Source organism: Plasmodium gonderi (genome assembly GCF_002157705.1).
Source record: "Plasmodium gonderi DNA, contig: Chr08, whole genome shotgun sequence".
Classification (NCBI taxonomy): Eukaryota; Apicomplexa; class Aconoidasida; order Haemosporida; family Plasmodiidae; genus Plasmodium; species Plasmodium gonderi.
Genome location: NW_021628933.1, coordinates 637,403 through 656,093, shown reverse-complemented (window position 1 = coordinate 656,093; position 18,691 = coordinate 637,403). Strand labels below are relative to the sequence as shown.

Genomic DNA, 18,691 nt, shown 5'->3' with positions numbered 1-18,691 from the left:
GCACATATATGTAGGTAACATAAGAGCCAAGGCAAACGTTCATGAATTCATAGTAAGGTGTTCATATGTGAAATCATATGCACATATTATGTATATTTCTATACGTGTACGCACGGATAGAGAAGGTATGTTTTTTGTAGCAATTGTTAGTTACTTGAAATGTAGATAAAACGACTGTGCTAAGTAAAAAGGAAAATGCCTTACAAATAATAAAATGGAATTATCACATTCAACGAAACTATTTTCAACTACTTGTTCTTACACGCATGTGATTAAATTTTACTGTGCGAATTTTGTGTTCGGACATTATATCCATGAGTCCTTTTTTTTTTTTTCTCTTGCTTTTTAATTATGTGTGTATTTTTATTCTTTTTGCTGAAAATGAAAAAGAACTAATTTTTTTAAAATATTCTATGTGTGCAAAAGAAAGTAAAAATAAAAAGCATGTGTAAATAATCACACGTTTTGCTTTCAAGAAGTGGCCGTATCTTATGTAATATTGAATGGGTGAGTACGTGCGAATACACATATATATGTATATATATATATATGCCCTTGCATGCAATGTTACACATATGCGTACGCATACACTATGTGCATAAAAAATTTGAGTAATATGTATGCTTAAGTGTGAAAAACTCGATATAATGTATTCATAGGCATGCACAAATTGTAGCCACTAATGTGATAAGGAAAATGTGAACATAAATACGTACCCGTAAGAAATAAGCCAGCTCCTCTATAAAAAAAAGGCACCGAATATGTAAAAAAAAAAAAAAAAAAAAAAAAATTATTATTGGTAAAACAATATGGGATGGTATGGGCCATAGTGTTGCACTAAAAATAAATGTGTAAAAACAAGTGATAAATATATACTTTTTTTTCTTTTTTTTTTTTTTCCTGTGGAAAAGAATGGAAAAAGGAACAGATAATGTAAAGGGGAAAACATGATTCAGTTTCCACACTAATTTTGGATTTCATTTTTTTTTTTTTTTTTTTTTTTTTTTTTTACACATGATAAATAACCTGAACCTTGAGTTAATTTGAGAACATAATTGGTTAATTTTCGCATAAAAAAAAAAAATATATATATTTTTAAAGACTCTGCATGCAAAGCTTCCTGTGCATATGCCTACACATATGCGCATACATGTATAATACATGTTTTTCGCATGTACATTGTTGAAGTAATCAGGGAAACGCGTAAAATTAGCTCCATTACACAGAATGGATAAATGAATATAAGAAAAGAAAAATAAGAAGTATTATTTGAATTGCGTGTCAGATAAGTAGGAACTATCAGATATACAAAAATTTCTACGAAAGGTTCTCTTTACCATACTAATTTGGGTTAAATATCTATAAATTTTTTGTGTATACACTATTTTAAAAAAAGAAAATTGAAAAGGAAAAGACTGTGAAACAAAGAATATTATGTTCCTGAAAATTTTAAAAAGCAGAGTAACTGTTCCGCTTGAAGAGTCATCAAAGAAAATATATATTTTCTCACCTAGGACAATTAACTAAATTTTGCTATCAGTGCACAAAAATTTTGCCTTCTCCCGGATTGTTATACAGACATGTCTGCAATATATATATCTACATCGTGCTCCTAAAAACGTGCACATATAAGCATGGCATATGAGCACAGCATATATATATATATATATATCCACCCCTTATAAATACATGGCGAGGTATCCGAAAATCGTTTTGCTTTTTCTCCCGCCCCTTTGGCAATGTACGGTCCAATACATCTTTTAACAAATGTTTGTTAACAAACATGTGAAGGGAAAATGTGCAATAATGAAATGGTTAATAAGAAAGGTAAAAATAGAGGTAAAAATATGGGCAAAAATATGGGCAAAAATATGGGCAAAAATATGGGCAAAAATATGGGCAAAAATAGAAGAAAAAATCCCCAAAGTGGAATCGTTTACACTTATAAGTAAACAGAAAGGGATAAGATATTATTTCATAATAAAAATAAAAAAAAGACAAATCATAACGAAAGGATAAAATGATATGAATTAAAATTCAAAATGCAGAAAAAATTAAAACATGCCCCCCAAAATATGTGATTTATTTTGAGGAAAAAAGTGCAAAGTTAGAATAATGTGTTCATACGTTTTAAACTTTTGCGTATGTTCACTTTTTGGAAGTATGTTTCTCCCCGTTCCCAAGTGCTCTACTTCGTAAAATAGTTGATTGGAATTCTGTTTAGATTTACATATGTTTTATTATTTTTATTTTAAACATTATAGTTACTCCTTTTTTGTCCACGATAAGGTGTACGAGTATTAAAATTAGAAGATTTATCCGAATGACTTAAGCTAATAGAACTAGCATATTGAGACGAATATGCTAATGTTCTTTTTAAAGAAGTGTCATTACGTTTGCTAAAATCGCTACCTGAACCACAAGGGTTTTTATGCAATTTCCCCTTTTTTTTCTTTTTTTTGTGCATATCTTGCTTATATCCGCCACCTTTCTGTAACTTCTTCATATGGAACGAATTATTTTTATTAGCACCTTTTTGAGACATGGAAGAAATGCTACTTGTTTCGATTATGGAAGAGGAAGAAAAGGATGATGAAACGCATGTTTTCTCTAATTTTTTCGATTTGTTTTTGTTTCTGCGTATGTTTAACCGTTTCTTGAGTTTGATATTTTGCAAGGCAACTAAAAATGAGTGATAAATTTTAAGTACAACGGATAGAAATGCGAAAATAAATTTGATGAAAAATGGGATGAGTGGGATTAAGGCTGGTGCAAGGATAATTAAAATAACAATTATAAAAAACTTTCTGATTAATTCTTTTATTAATTTTGTATAATAATGAATGCATTTTTGAAAATTAAACAAGTAACAGAACACCTCAAAGGCACACTTGCATGTGTCATTAGTAGAATCACCTGCAGAATCAGAATCACTATCGTACTTTGTTACACTAGTTTCAGCTACTACTTCTTTCACAACATCATCTACTACATGAATCATTTCTTTTGACGTTAATACAAAATCCTCCTTGGAACATTCACGTCCATCTGCACCTTTAAGAACAGCTTTGCATGCCGTTTGAGTTTCTTTATTTATTAAAAATTGGATAATAAAATAAAAAGCATAATTTTTATTAGCATCAATAAACGCGTGTATTGGACTGATAGGGCTAATATGACTAGCTATTTTTCCTGTTTCCTTATCTGTACATATTACATGACAAGAAAAATTAGATCCAATATTTTTACTATTATTCCATGTATGAACAATTAGTACACAATCTTTGGATTCTGATTGATTAGATGAACACTTTTTTGGTGTAGTAATATGAGTAATAGTTGCATTTGATATGGGTCTTATTTCATACACTTCAAGTGCACTAGTTTCGAATTTAATTTCAACATCATGATTTCCATTAAATTTATATTCAATAAATTGGGTATGTGCAGCTGTTTTTTCATTATAAAAAACCTTATTATCTAAATCATTAGTATCCACTTTTTTATGACTATTATTAATTTTTTCTTTTAAATAATCTGGTAAGTCAGTATGTTTATATAACCTTGTCTGTGGTTCTGATGCATATACATTTTTAATTTTATATTTTGATGCACCATCTGTATCCATAGCTGCTTTATGTTCGTTGTAGTATCTACGTAGATTAGCTGAAATGCAATGTCCTGCAGTTTTACCACAGAAATTTCCATGAGCTTCTCTCCATTTATTTAAAGATACACCTAACTTATCACAAGTTTTTCCACTTAAATCGAAAAGATACTTAGGTAACATTAGGGCTTTTCTCAAACATGGATGAATAGTGTCACATATTCCATGATAATCACAACCTTTTAAGAGAGGAGAATCATCATTTAAACCACAATTTCTAGTGACATCGCTAGCTATCACATCTATATCATCAATAGGTGATGATGGAATCAGAATATAATCATTAGATAGATTAATTAAAGATTTTTTTCCATGAAATTCACTTCTCAAAAGTAACCATAAATCGAAGTAATCATCTCTAATTTCTGTTATCGTATCATTTAATTCATATTTCTTTTCTTTTGTAACCAAATCGTGCTTTTTGTTTAAAACACTTGTGACATCATCATATGAATATTCTTGCAAAGTTATATCAACATGTGTGTTAAATATTGGTGGATAATCAATATCATATACAGAATAGTGAGATAAATCCATAATAGCACAGTGCCTACTATAAACCAAGGCAGAATCAGAGAAAAACATATTGAAATAAATACATTTTAATTTAGACCTCTTTATATCTTTATTATCCCTAAATAAATTGTACGATTGACATGTGCATGCTTCCCCTTTCATATATTCAAGAAAATGAGGTGGGAAATTTCCAACCGTTTTATTTATATCTTCTATCTTACGAATATTGCATCTGTATGTATATTCCTGAATATTTCTCTCACTATACTTTTTAAATTTTTGGTTATTAAATACGTCTACTACTTCTCTATATTGAAATGGAATATCTTTCATATATTTGAGATAATAGGAAATTGTTACATAGTCTCTTCGAATAGTTAAAAAGTACCCTTTTCCATCCGACCTTAATATTTTCAACCTCAATACCTAGGAAAAATATTTGGTAATAGGTTCAATCCTTTTGTGAAGAAATGCCCATAAGACACACGACATGGGCTCTAAAAACTTATCATACTTCAATATTTGCACAAGTACATTTGCAAGATACAACCGGAATCATGCAACACTAATTTTTCAAATGAAGTGTGCACCCCATATATATGCATTGATCAGATGTGTACGAAGGATAAAACGCACACCCCTTGAAAAAAAAAAAAAAAAAAAAAAAAAAACACATTCACACACAGTACATGCGAGTATGTATGTGTATGCTTTTTCTGGTACTTACAGAATTGTTAGAAACATCTAATTCTCCAAAAGCTACTAGTCGACATGTGGAATCATCTGATGAAGATGTGCACACTTTCTTTTTAGCAAAGGAATGTACAAACTGGATGAGTGACAAATTCCTTTTTCGATTATTTGATTCGTATTGGATTAAAATTGTGTAGCACAAAAGAAGGGCGAAAATTTTAAATGCCTGCATGGTGTTCATTTTTTATGCTTTTTTCTTCTTCTCCTTCCTTTCCTTCTTCTTTTTGTTTTATTTCTTGCAGAAGATGGAGAAAAGATGAGGAATAACTTCTTTCTTTTCCCATGTGCACATCTTATATACACAATTATACATATCTATACACATGTATATATGCGTATGTGAATATATAGGGATAAATACATTTGAATTTTGACAATATCAAAACTTTATACCGATTATAAGTAGACGCATCATGCGTTTTTACTTATCCCAAAACTTCAACAGTGCTTAGCGCGATATGTGAAGTTAATGTTCGTAAGGAATTTTATCGAGTGTTTCTAATAACTTTTTTTTTTTTTTTTTTTTTTTTTTAACATTTTCTCCTTTCAATTTTTCATCATTCATCTATTCGTTTTTACATTTCCATCCTTACATTAACATTCTTACGTTGTCTCCTTTTTATATTTTCTCCAACACAAAATTTGTTATTTTCGCACGTCTTCATATAACTATGCTTAATAAAAAAAAAAAAAAAAAAAATACGCACTATTTTTACTACCCATGTTTATGCTTTTTTTTTCTTTTTCATATAATCGAGTGGGTAAACAAAATTATTAGTAGACACGATATGATAAGAGAAGATGGGGATTATTCGTAAGACTGAAGATGCTTATTTTATCATTAGTAAAAAGTTTTACCCTAAAACAGAGATGAAGAGAAGTTTCTTTTTTTCTTTTTTTTTTTTTAATCATACACATAGAATGTATAATGGGGATGCATTTTATCAAATGGGGGTTGGGGATTGAGAAACACTACATTAGTATCTTGTGCAAACATATTTTTTCCAATTGTTGTGTATTCAATTTGTTATTGCCACTATACTTGGTGAATGTAATGTATACATTTTATATTTACTGGGGTTATTCCCAAATTTTACTTTTCCAGAAAAATCAGGGTAAAAGACAAGAATTAAACAGCACAAAATGCTGAAGTTTAAAAAAAAAAAAAAATTGTCTTTAGTGATATACCTATTTTTTATTAGCTATTTAAATAGGATGATAGAATAATTAAAAATTCTTTTTGAAAAAAATAACACAAGTTTGAGATTGTTTTATGAGAAGGATACAATGGTTGTTTCCTTTTTCACTTATTTACTGGGAATGTCTATAAAAGAATTACCATAGTTTTTTTTTTTTTTTTTTTTTCTTCTCTTTTTTCTGAACTATAAATAGGTCAAAAACTAAAGAAATTAAAGCCAATTATAAATGACATAAAATACTTTCAAATTAAATAAAAAAAAAAAAAAAAAAAAAAAAAAAACATAATGATATTATGAACAAAGCACAATTAAAACCTGCTTACAGCAAGATTCCAAACACATATGTATCTGCTCTTGTGCACGAACATGTTCAAATGAGAACATCCCAGTAGATGTGAATTTGAAGGAATCATAATAAAAAAAAAAAGAAAAAAAAAAAAAAGAGAACATATCATTTTACTTATGTACATTCTCGTGTACATATCTATCCTAATATACACACCCATGGGTGTATCTACATATTTGTGTATCCTGCTCGTTATGAACACTAATGAGATTCACTTGTGAATACTTCATTAAATTGTTCGAGGGGGGTCAATCCACTCACCACACCCTTTACTAACATTTCAATTTATTTTTATGTTTCAAAAATGTTTTTGCATTACTCATCCAGGGTGATAGAATATAGAACAGAAGAATTTTAGAATAAATTATAGGAAATTCTGTTATTCCAGTTTCTTTCATGTTCCATGTTTTATCACATTGCACAGTTACATGTATTCTCCCTTTCTTGCTCATCACTTTTAAGGAATTATTTTTCCTTTTCTAAAAATAAAAAAAAAAAAAAAACAATTTTAACGTTTTATCTTCATACTTATAACCATGCACATTCAATCTGGAATTACAAAAAAAAAAAAAAAAAAAAAAAAAGAATGCTAGTATATTTTCCCTCAAAACATTGGTCTGTCTATGTTCAACTGGGGAATTCTCTCCTTAAATTTCTTTCGTTTTATGATATCACGTCCCAGGTCATATACTATGTAAATTAGACAAAAAAAAAAAAAAAAAGCCTTGAAATGAGAAATTTTCTTAAACATATCGAATCTTCTAGTTACGCCCTTAATTCATGTGATTTTCATTTGGTACATAATTAAAAAAGAGGTAATTTACACCTTCCTGTAAAATGATAAATGCATTTATAGGTATGAATTTTCCCTGATAAGAAAAAAATTGCTGAGTTGCCCTAATATCTAAGATAACTTCTAACAGACTTTGTAAGAAGGAAATATTCATAACATTTATAGTAGTAGTAATGATAATATTGGTCATAGTTGGATTATCATTGTAAATAATTAATTTATATTCTTTTAGTTCATCTCCATGTTCATATAATTTTGGACACAATTCTTCATGATGTTGAACTATATTTTTTGCTACTTTTTTGTATTCATAATACATATATTTATCTATGACACTTCTTGAATATTTTGTAATAAAATAATTTTGAAATATTTCTAATTTGCCATTATTTGCATTCTTTTTATTTGGTTTATTTAGCATGAACGCGTAAGGTGTTAGCCATGTTTCATTAATCATTCTTTCTGTTAATGTATCATCCACATAAGTAAAAAAAATTTCATAAATGTCTCTTTCATTAAATACAATATTGTTATATGGATGACTGTTCAATATGATATCATTTTTAGACGAAAAAAAGGTAGAAGTAGAGATTGTTGATAACTCTTTTGCATATTTATTCTTTTTTGAATATTGTTCGTGAGAAAATAAAATATGTTTTTCTATAAAATTGTGAATATTTGAAGCATTTTCTATGTACTTGATTAATTTTTTATTTTGTTTGATTCCATTAAATTGAAACACACTACACAAATCTTCTACATACATAATTAAGGAAATTTTTTGTAATAAGAAGATAAAATAATTCATATCTAATACGTATTTCTTCTTCAAGTTGGAGGAAAAATAAAGTAGCACATTATCTTCATCTAATTCTTCTTGGAATACCATATATTCATTAAAATTAATTTTCTTGAGTAAATGGTCTATATAAATTACATTGTGGCAATAATCCCCTGATTTCCACACATGCATATTTTTGAAAAAGTAAATTAAATATTTTACATTTATTACTTTTTTCTTATTACAATAATTCATTTCCCCAATTTTATTTTGCAATTTTGGGGATTTATCCAAACTGTTATTATTTTGATTTGTGTCTTTTTCGCCCATGTTGCATTGGGTATCGACACAGGACTTATCACCCTCATCTGCACTGGGATTTGCACTGGGATTTGCACTATGATTTGCACTGGGATTTGCACTATGATTTGCACTGGGATTTGGACTGGGATTTGCACTATGATTTGCACTATGATTTGCACTGGGATTTGCACTGTGATTTGCGTCTTGATCTGCATCGTCATTTGCATTATGATTTGCATTATCATCTGTATCTTGATCTGTATCGTGATCTGCATCGTGTCCTGCATCATGTCCTGCACTCTGATCTGCAGTGTGATCGTCACTGTCGTGAATATTTTTTCCAATCATAACTGGCTCCTCCTTCGTGAGCGTTTCTTTTTCTAAAAAGGAATTTTTCAAGTTTATGTCACCATTTTCCAATTTTTGTTCGTTCAACATTTTTTCATTATTTTCAATCAAATTCGTGTGAGAATTTTTTGCGTCATAAAAATCTTCATGATTTGGAGGACTTTTTAGAGGAACCCAATCTGAATTTTCCACAACTTTATTATTTAAAAGATGGTTGGCATTATTTGCATTTCCCTCTTTGGTATTTTTATTTACATGTCGCAATTTTGGTATAACAAAATTTCCTAGGTTGATTTTATTCTCATTCTGCATATTTTGTGATTTCAACATGGAAGAATTAACAGATTCTGAAATTTCCAAGTCATGATCATCTTTGCCTAAATTACTGTATGTTGGGAAAAATTGATTTCCAATTCGATAAGAGTTGATATGAAATATTTTTGATTTCATTTCTTCAATCATAATGTTTTTAACATCATTCATATTTTTTAGATTTACTAGAGAAGAATTATAGTAAACGTGAAGTACGTCTATATCTGGATATTTAAAATTATTCACCATGTTCTCTTTACATTGTTCATCCATACTGCTAGACTTAGAAGTATTGTTACTTTTACCTACAACTTCATTTTGAGATGTACAATCAGTATCATTACCACAGGACGTGTTGGAAGTTTTTAAAGTTGCAAAATATTTATTGTTGTGATAATAAGCAGTATTTTGTAAATTTTTTTCTTTTAACTCTTTCAACAAATTTGGAGATATCATATTTCCATTTTTTTTTATATATTTCAATTTTTCTTCAAGAAGCATTAACTTTTGTAGAAGATAACTTGGAGTGAATTTTTCTAAAAATTCAGAATTTTTAGTTTGAGTAAAATACCCTTTCAATTTCGATGTATATTGTTTACAATAGCTGATAATAATGTTCGTGTATGATTTACAGGGACATGTTAAAGGAATAGTGTATTCGTTTATATTTAGTATTTTTAGCAAAATTTCAAACTGAGTATTATTAAATTTATGTTCCTCATTCGTAGTCACAGTCATGCCATTTTTATGAAAATGGAATCTCATTTTTTCATACATTAGCATATCATTATTTACCAATTCGAAGACATCTGTTATTCCCATACAGTAAGATGCACACACTGATTGTGTAAATTTCTGAATAAACATAACAGTTTCTGTAATGTCAAATACTTTTAAATTTTCCATAACGTATAATAAATCACTGAAATTTTTTTTTATAGAATTTTCTCTGAAATCAAAAAAATTTACATATCCGTTTGTTCCATTTTGACCTACTTTAACAAACATTGTGTCTTTCACTTTTTCTTCTGTTGATTCATCTATTATATCACATTTTGTTTTCATTTTTTTACTTTTCATTTCTTTTTTTTTATATATAGGTCTACATTTGTTGCCTTGTGCAAGGCTAATCTTATTTTGTAATTCATTCTCCTTCTTTTTATTTGAGTCTATGTAGTCTGTAAGTTCTATAATTTTTTTGACTAATAAGTTTGCATCGCTTTTATTTATGTTCTTCTCGTCTTCTTCATACGATTTGTCTACTCCTCCCACTTCCATCACTTCTTCTACCTCCTCGATTACCTCTTCTTCTTCTGCATCATCTCCATGTTCATCCACTTTTTTATCTTTCAATTGATTATTCATTTCTAGCGATTCCTGTGTGTTAATGTCATCACCTTTTTCATTTTTTCCCTCCTTTTCCTTGTCTGGAATTTGGTTACCCAACCTGAACATGTAATAAGGGTTATAATATGTATATGAAAAATCGATACCATTCTTCCCCTTTCCACCTAATTTTATATTAGGTTCATCCATATCATCCATACTTTCTCCCTGGACTTTATTGTTATTCTCCTCATAATTGTGTTTGTTATTTAGATCTTTCCATTTGCAGGACATTGTGTCCTGAACATCCAACTCTTCATCATCATCATCTTCATCATCAACATCTTCATGATTATCAACATCTGCATGATGGTCAGCATCATCCTCGTCGACATTACCATGTGTGCCCTCATTTATGTCATATGTTTTTCCTTTTTTTTTTTTCCATTCACTTTTAGCCAATGTAGTAGCACCTTTCCCTTTTTCAACTTTTTCGCACAATTCCTTCATTAATTTTTCGTATACACTACATTCCCTCTCTTTTTGATGCTCATTCTGGATACCCTTTTTAACAACTTTTAGATTTTCCTTCTCACCATCATAGTAACTATTGTTATCATATATCTGTGGAAATTTATTCGTATCAAAGGGATGCATTCCATTAAATCCATAATCCTCCTTATAAAAAGGCAAAGGATTTTTTGCACATGGAGTATTGATATAATTTATACAGTTGGTGTAAAAATTTACATGGAATTTCCCAGTTGATTTATTAATTAATCTAATATTTTTCATTTCTAGTATATCCTTCATCTTTTTCCAGGTATATTTTCTTTTCTTTTCTTTTTTTTTTTCTTCTTCTTCATTGTAATTGTCATACTCTTCATGTTCCTCATTCTGTTTATTCCCATATTTGTCCCTGTACCTGTCACTGTACCTGTCACTGTACCTGTCACTGTACCTGTCACTGTACTCATAATCCATACCTCCATGGTAATCTTCCTTGCCACCATAGTTGTACTCGTGTGTATATTTAGATTTGGTATTATACTCAGGGCCCTGGTCATGTATGGTAGATTCATTAAACTTCGTTTCATCATAATATGAATTATTCTCTTCCTTAGTTTTGTCCTTTTGTTCAGGTTGCACATCATGAAACGTTTCACCCTCTTGATCTGGTTGTACCATTTCTGTCACCTTTTCATTAAGTTCAGGGTGAAGCAAATTGCTATGCATAATTAAATTAATTAAATTATGCCCCAATTCAAAAACATTGTTAAAATGTCCTCTTAATTCTTCTTTATTTAATTCATCTACGTCAACGTAAATCTCACTTAGAACACCAGACATGTGTATCACTCTTTTATCTTCGTCACTGAAAGTTGCATCAACACTATAAAATTTCAAAAACTCATCTAAGAATTTGTCGAATTTATCATTATCGGTTGGGTATAGTGTTATATTATTTATGCTTTCTAACAAATCATTTAAATCGTCCTCATCCTTATACTCTTTATTATCAACAAAGGTCTTTTTTAATAGGGATAACAAAGTGGCCCTTTTATTTTTATTGTCAATGATTGCCAGTGCATTTTTTTCACAGAAAAGGATAAAGGAGAATAAAATAGGAAGAAAGTAAATGCAAAATATTCGTAGCATAATTGATTATGATATGGGTGAAAAAAGTGTAAAGTGTGAGGATGAAACGACGCAATGAAGTCTTATAGACGTAATTTTCATTAATTTAATTCTAGCTAATTTTTTTCTTTTTTGTAACATATTATGGATTCTTCGTGTTTTCGGAGAAATAGTTAACTGCGTTACATTTCATTTATTTTGGTATTTTGTTATTTGGGTATTTTGTTATTTGGGTATTTTGTTATTTGGGTATTTTGTTATTTGGGTATTTTGTTATTTGGGTATTTTGTTATTTGGGTATTTTGTTATTTGGGTATTTTGTTATTTGAGTATTTTGTTATTTGTGTATTTTGTTATTTGTGTATTTTGTTATTTTGTTATTTTCCCATTTTGTTATTTGTGTATTTTGTTATTTTATTATTTTACTATTTTACTATTTTACTATTTTATTGTTTTACTATTTTATTGTTTTATTATTTTTCGTTTTCTCAAGTGCTCACTTTTTTTTCCTCAATATTTATTTAGAATATTTCTCATTTGAATTTTTTTTCGCCTATCTTACATGCTTAACACTTCATGGAACAAAAATGTGCAAAATCGTTCTTGTCCATTAAAAAAAAAACAAAACATTTATCTAAAAATAATTACCTTTTGATGTTAGACGACCGAAAATAAAAAAGTTTTAGAATTTTATTCTTTAGAACAAAATTGGAGAAAAAAAAAAAAAATATGCAATGTGTTGATCCGAGAAACAGAAAATATTATTTATTTATTATTTTTTTTTTTTTATTATCCGAGTGCTTGTCTGTGATTTCATCTGCCATTTGATATGCTCTCAGGTTTTTATTGTATCCTTTTTTTTTTTTTTTTTTTTTTTTTCTCTTATCATTCCACGTTTATTTACCAGGTGTGTGAGATCATTTGTACATTTGAAAGGAATTGAACTCCGTAAAAAAAAAAAAAAATTGTTCATTCATTTGAATCATCAAATTAAAAGTAAAAAGATAAATAAAATAAAATAAAATGAAATAACCCTTTTGTACATAGTAAGTTATAACCGAAACAGAAGACAATATATGTGAATGGATACTGTAGCGCAAGAAAGACTAAATTTTATATACTATATCAGTTCAAAATTCTATCAATTTCAGGAGATATGTACAAAATTGTCATTGCAAGTATTCTGTTTTTTAGTCTTTGATCTTTTTTTTTTTTTTTTTATCAATTTACAACGCCATACTGACACATTTTTATTTATTTATTTTTTTTTTTTTTGCTTTTAAGAATTCAAAACAATTCATTTCTCTTTTTTACCCTTTCCTTACTACTTAGTAAAAGTGAAATGTAAAAAAAAAAAAAAAAAATCTATTTGAGCATGGCAAAAATATGTATCAATTGAACTAAAAAATAAAATACATGCAGTAAAACCATAAAATATTCCAATGTGAGTACATAATTGTTTTTTTAAAAAGTGAGTATGTAAAGAAAACATTCCATGATAAATAAGGAATGAGAATAATTCAAAAAAAAAAAAAAAAAAAAAAGCCCCAAAATAGGCCATTCTACTGTTGTAAAGTTGATAAAACTGAAATTGTAAACTCGGGTGTGTTTTATTGTTGCAGATTTCTTCTTGTCATTGTAGTTCATTTGGTATGGTACATTAAAAATGAGATTATTAACTTGTTCTTTTTCACCAAGAAAAAGTTAAAAAAAAAGAATTTCAAACTGTCTTATGTCAACATTATTCATAAACGAATTAATGTGTACATGTGAATAAATATTTAATATATATAATGAAATATGAGCTCTTGCAAACACTTTCGTTGCAAAATGTGCTTCTGGATATTATCCTAGTCCCACTAGTTATCAACAGTGTAATGTAATTTTTAAGGTTTTCTTGCATTTTCCTGTACACTATATTTTTTTGTCTTTTCCCTCGGAAGAACATATAATGAAGGGAATTCACAAAAACTGCTTTTTTCAATTGACACTTTTCTAGGCACAACAGTAAGTTATATCCCTTTTCTTTCAACATAACGGTGTGTAACTAACTGTTCTTTTTTTTTAAGTTAGCAAAAAGAATAGAATTACACCAATTTATATTTTATCGATATACCATTTCGTTTAGGAATTATTTATTCTTTTTCACTTCATGGATCATCCTGAACTATTCGTGTGCAAAAAGGGAAAAAATATGCCTTGTAATTTTTTTTTTTTTTTTTTTTTTTTTTAGGTCTTGTATAGATTATTTACATTTTTGTTTTTGTTAATTTTATGTTATTCAATTTTTCTTTTTTATTTTATCATTTTCTTTCTTTATCCTCACACTAAGCATATCACAAAAGTGTAAAGATTAACACACTTTAAAAATAAATTTTGTCTTTCATAAGCCCAATAAGGGAATTTAGTGTATCATTTTTCCTAAGCAAAAATAAAAAAAAAAAAAAAAGTTCTTAAATAGCATCAAAGTGGTGTAATGCAAAATGCATAATTAAAACAATGTGACCATTTGGACATAAGAACAGTTTTTCATTCTTTTAAAACATGTTACAGATAGTATACGCATTTTTAACATTTCTATAAGACGATATCAATTCGTGCAAATGCACATAGAACATTCTGTTACATAAGTCTCATTATTCCCAAATTTTGTTACATAATAACACATGCCCATACTTTTTCCACCTTTTTTATAATATGATGACAAGGGTTTGTCTAGTAACGGGTGGCACTGGTTTGTTAGGAAACAGTTTAAGAGAAGTGATAAAAAATGAAAACAGTAATTTTGTAGAAGAGGAAAATGAAATAATTGTGAATTCGAGAGATAAAAATGTAATTAAGAAATATATCTTTTTAAGCTCAAAAATTTGTGATTTAAAAAATTTTGATGATACCCGCAAAATTTTTGAAAAACATGAAATTACTGATATAGTGCATTTTGCTGCATATGTAGGTGGTTTGTACGCGAATAAAAACAACAACCTGCAGTTCTTGGTTGATAATTTGGAAATCAATTTAAATATAGTTAAACTGTGTCACATGTATTCGGTATGAAAAAAGGAAAAAATGATTTTGCATGTGCATATATGCATTCACATGTATACATATATAGATATACATGGGGGAGAACAGCAAAAAAGGCCAAGGATGTGAGTCCCTTTAGGGCATGCAGTTTGGAACATATTGCCTATTTAAGCTGTCTTAAAAAGAGGAGGATAAATATATATGCATAAAACAGTTATCATCTGTATATAAACACACATAAACATTTAATGAAAGACTAAAGTAACTATACAATGATAGGAAGTTTCACTTCTAAAACAAAAAATAAATAAATGTCCTTTCTTCACGTTGATCTTATAGATTACCAGAGGAATATTCACACTATCCACTTGTGTTTTCCCAGAAAAGTGTAGTTTACCTTTGGTTGAAGAAAATATACATGAGGGGAGATGTCACTTAAGTAATGAAGGATATAGCGTATCGAAAAGAGTTTTGGAAGTATTGGTTAGGTTTTATAGAGAAAAATATAATTATGAGTGGATCTGTATAATACCTACAAATGTATACGGAAAATATGATAATTTTAATTTATCCAATGCTCACGTAATACCCTCTATTATTCATAAGATGTATTTAGCTAAAGGTAGTTTTATTTATTTATTTTTTTTTAAAAAGAAGCATTTACATCTCACTTAACATAGAGACACAGTATAACGCTACATATTTTTGTAATTATTTTTTTTTTTTTGTTTTTCATCCTTTCAGTGAACAACATAAACGTAAAACTTATGGGTGATGGGACAGCTGTCCGTCAATTTATATACAATAGAGACATAAGCAATATTTTATACTATATCCTCAATACGTATTACTCCAAATATTTAACAATTATTAAGGATGAAGTTTTCAGCATCATTTTTTCCACTAACCTTCCTTCGAATGGTACATATAATATGCGTTCCAAAAAAATATATATACATATATATACGTATGTATGTATATATATGTATATTTTTAAACATATTTTACACATAAAAACGCTGATCCTTTTGTCTTTTCATCAGAATTAACCATTAAGGGGCTGGCAGAAAAAATTAAACATTACCTAGAATTTAACAATGAAATATTGGTTCATATATATATATAAAAAAAAAAAAATTTCAACTAAAATAATACAACTTGAAACGTGTTAAATGAAAAAAAAAAAAAAAACGTAAATTTTTTTTTTTTTTTTTTTTTTAGTTCGACAAAACAAAGGACAACGGAATTCATCGAAAGGTTTCACCATAACATTAGATTGAATAATCTAGAAAGTTAATATATTTTCAATCTAAGTGAAGAATGAATTGATAAAATGAATTTATCTCCATACTAAAATTTACTCCTTTTTTTTTTTTTTTTTAGACCTCGAGCAACGATAAATTAATGAAAATATTGGATAATTCTTTTACTTTTACTGACATAAACCAGGGTTAAATAGATTGATAGAAAATAATAAAAAAAAAAAAAAAAATTATAATTTTGAAGAGTTGCTCAATTTGCACATGAAGTGCAATGAAAGTTCATTTTACGAAAATTCCCTCTTCTTAATACATTCAATGCATGTAATGTGTGATACATTGCAGGTTTGAAGGAAACTATCGAATGGTTTATTACAACATATGAGAATATAAGAAGATGATATTTATGAACTTAAAGAAATTTATACAATTGTTTAATATATATGCGTTTTATTATTTATTTTTTTTTAAAACAGTTTTATTGATGTTCACTATTTTAGCCATTTTGTCCATCTTTGCTCTGCTTTTACCATTTTTATCACTTTGTCTGTAATTGCTGAATAAATATAGAATTTTTATAAACCACAGAGAATGCGGAAATGGCAAAAATATTCCCCGCCCTTTCCCCTAAACAAATTTATGTCTCCCAGATTTATTTCAAAGGGAAGGAAAAAAAAAAAAAATGTATATATATGTATACATATATATAAATCTGATTATATACACTGCCTTTTTGATTCCATATACGATGAACAGCACACATTGTGAACTTTTATTAAAGAAAACAAAATATAAAAAACAGACAAGAGGCAGGTTGAAAGTGCGCGAAAATACAACTTGATTAAGGAAAAGGAGTTGACGCACAAATTCCATGTACCTATATATATATATATATATACACGAAGTTTATACTATGTGTAGTATATATTCATATGGGAAACCTGAACATATATTTTCCACTTCATGCTTAAAGTGATAATGAAGTGTAAAAAAAAAAAAAAAAAAAGGGATATTTCTTGATTTGCATATTTCACAAACAAAATTGTTATATATATGGACAGGGGGAGAAAATTCTATTTTCCTTTTTTAAATAAAACATGTTTGCCTTACAATGACCCAATTTGTTGCCATTAAACAATTTATATATATATTTACACATTAATGATATATATGTTTTTTTCAAATTTCATTTTTTCCATTTCGTTTTTAACACTATGTATTTTTCGTTGTTATCAGCATAAAATGTTCTTTTCACACTTTGAGTCTTGCATTATTTTTAAAAATTTCTTCACCAATAGTGAGTTTTGTTTTGCAGACATTTTTCTTTTTTTTTTCTTAGCACAATTGTGTATATAAAGAAGGGTAATTATAAAAGCTCTATGGGTATTTTTTTTTATTATTTAAACCTCTTCTATTCATTCTTTCTTCTTTCTCAAGTTTTTTACACATAACACATTTGTACGTCCCATGATCCTTTTCCCCATTTTTTCGTATAAAAAATTTAATTCTTAGGTAAATTGCATGGGAGAAAAAAAAAAAAAAAAAAAAAAAAATGGTGAAATAAAGGGAAAAGGTTGTTTTAGCATTTTAATGAAGCATAAGTGTAATGATGTTTTTTTTTTTTCTCTCTATAGCAAAATGGGGTTGGCATTTCTTTAAACACTTTAAAAATCAAAAAATAAAATAATAGGGGGGGAAAAAAAAAAAAAAAAAAAAAAAGTACAAATAAATTCATAAATCTCGAATCGCATTTATTTTTTATTTCTATTTATTATCATTATTTTTTTTTTTTTTTTACGTATATTAGCCCACAAATGGGATATTCCTTTATAAGAACAATGCGTGTATAGGTAAAAAAAAAAAAAAAAAAAAAAAGCCCCTGTAAAATATGTATTTTGCAAAATTGTATAAAATTATATAAATTGTTCGATGGAGTGTATATATTAAATAAAACATAAAGGCTTTTTTTTTTTTTTTTTTTTTTTTTCGTTTTTTTTCGTACGTTATGTAACTGTGTTTACAAGTATTACATTTTTTTAAAAATTTAATATACTTTTTATAGCACACATTTTTGATTGAATTTAATGCAACATTTTTTGTTATTTCGTATATACATATGGCAAGGTAACATTTTTTTATTTTATTTTCTCCATAATCTTGTTAAATTGAGTGAAAACATTGTCATTAATTGGCATAATGCCGTTTTAACTGGGTTTACATGTAAAAATTTAAACGTTTTTGTAACCATGTATATTTGATAATACATGAATATATATATATATATATATATATATATATATTTGCCCATGAATTAGCATGTGCATTTATACAATGAAAAAAGATCCCACTAGAACCAGGGTCATTTTGATTAACCACGTCTCCCATATCCATGGATAGACTATATATACAGATGTATGTTTGTGGAT

At 27.9% G+C, this 18,691-nt stretch overlaps 3 protein-coding genes across 3 annotated transcripts; 1 reads left to right on the top strand and 2 right to left on the bottom strand.

The window, feature by feature from the left end:
* Positions 1-2,251: 2,251 nt before the first annotated feature.
* Positions 2,252-5,117, bottom strand: PGO_081310 (male gamete fusion factor HAP2; the record flags this gene model as incomplete). Its single annotated transcript, XM_028687353.1, has 2 exons — positions 2,252-4,609; positions 4,911-5,117. 2 exons carry the CDS (start codon positions 5,115-5,117, stop codon positions 2,252-2,254), a joined length of 2,565 nt encoding a protein of 854 aa, XP_028543154.1.
* Positions 5,118-7,254: 2,137 nt separating this feature from the next.
* PGO_081300 (hypothetical protein, conserved) lies at positions 7,255-12,003 on the bottom strand (the record flags this gene model as incomplete). Its single annotated transcript, XM_028687352.1, has 1 exon — positions 7,255-12,003. One exon carries the CDS (start codon positions 12,001-12,003, stop codon positions 7,255-7,257), a length of 4,749 nt encoding a protein of 1,582 aa, XP_028543153.1.
* A 2,679-nt stretch (positions 12,004-14,682) lies between these two features.
* On the top strand, positions 14,683-16,666 carry PGO_081290 (GDP-L-fucose synthase; the record flags this gene model as incomplete). Its single annotated transcript, XM_028687351.1, has 7 exons — positions 14,683-15,030; positions 15,346-15,628; positions 15,751-15,927; positions 16,050-16,114; positions 16,228-16,263; positions 16,390-16,456; positions 16,611-16,666. The coding sequence occupies 7 exons, from the start codon at positions 14,683-14,685 to the stop codon at positions 16,664-16,666; spliced, it is 1,032 nt and encodes a 343-aa protein (XP_028543152.1).
* Positions 16,667-18,691: the final 2,025 nt, after the last annotated feature.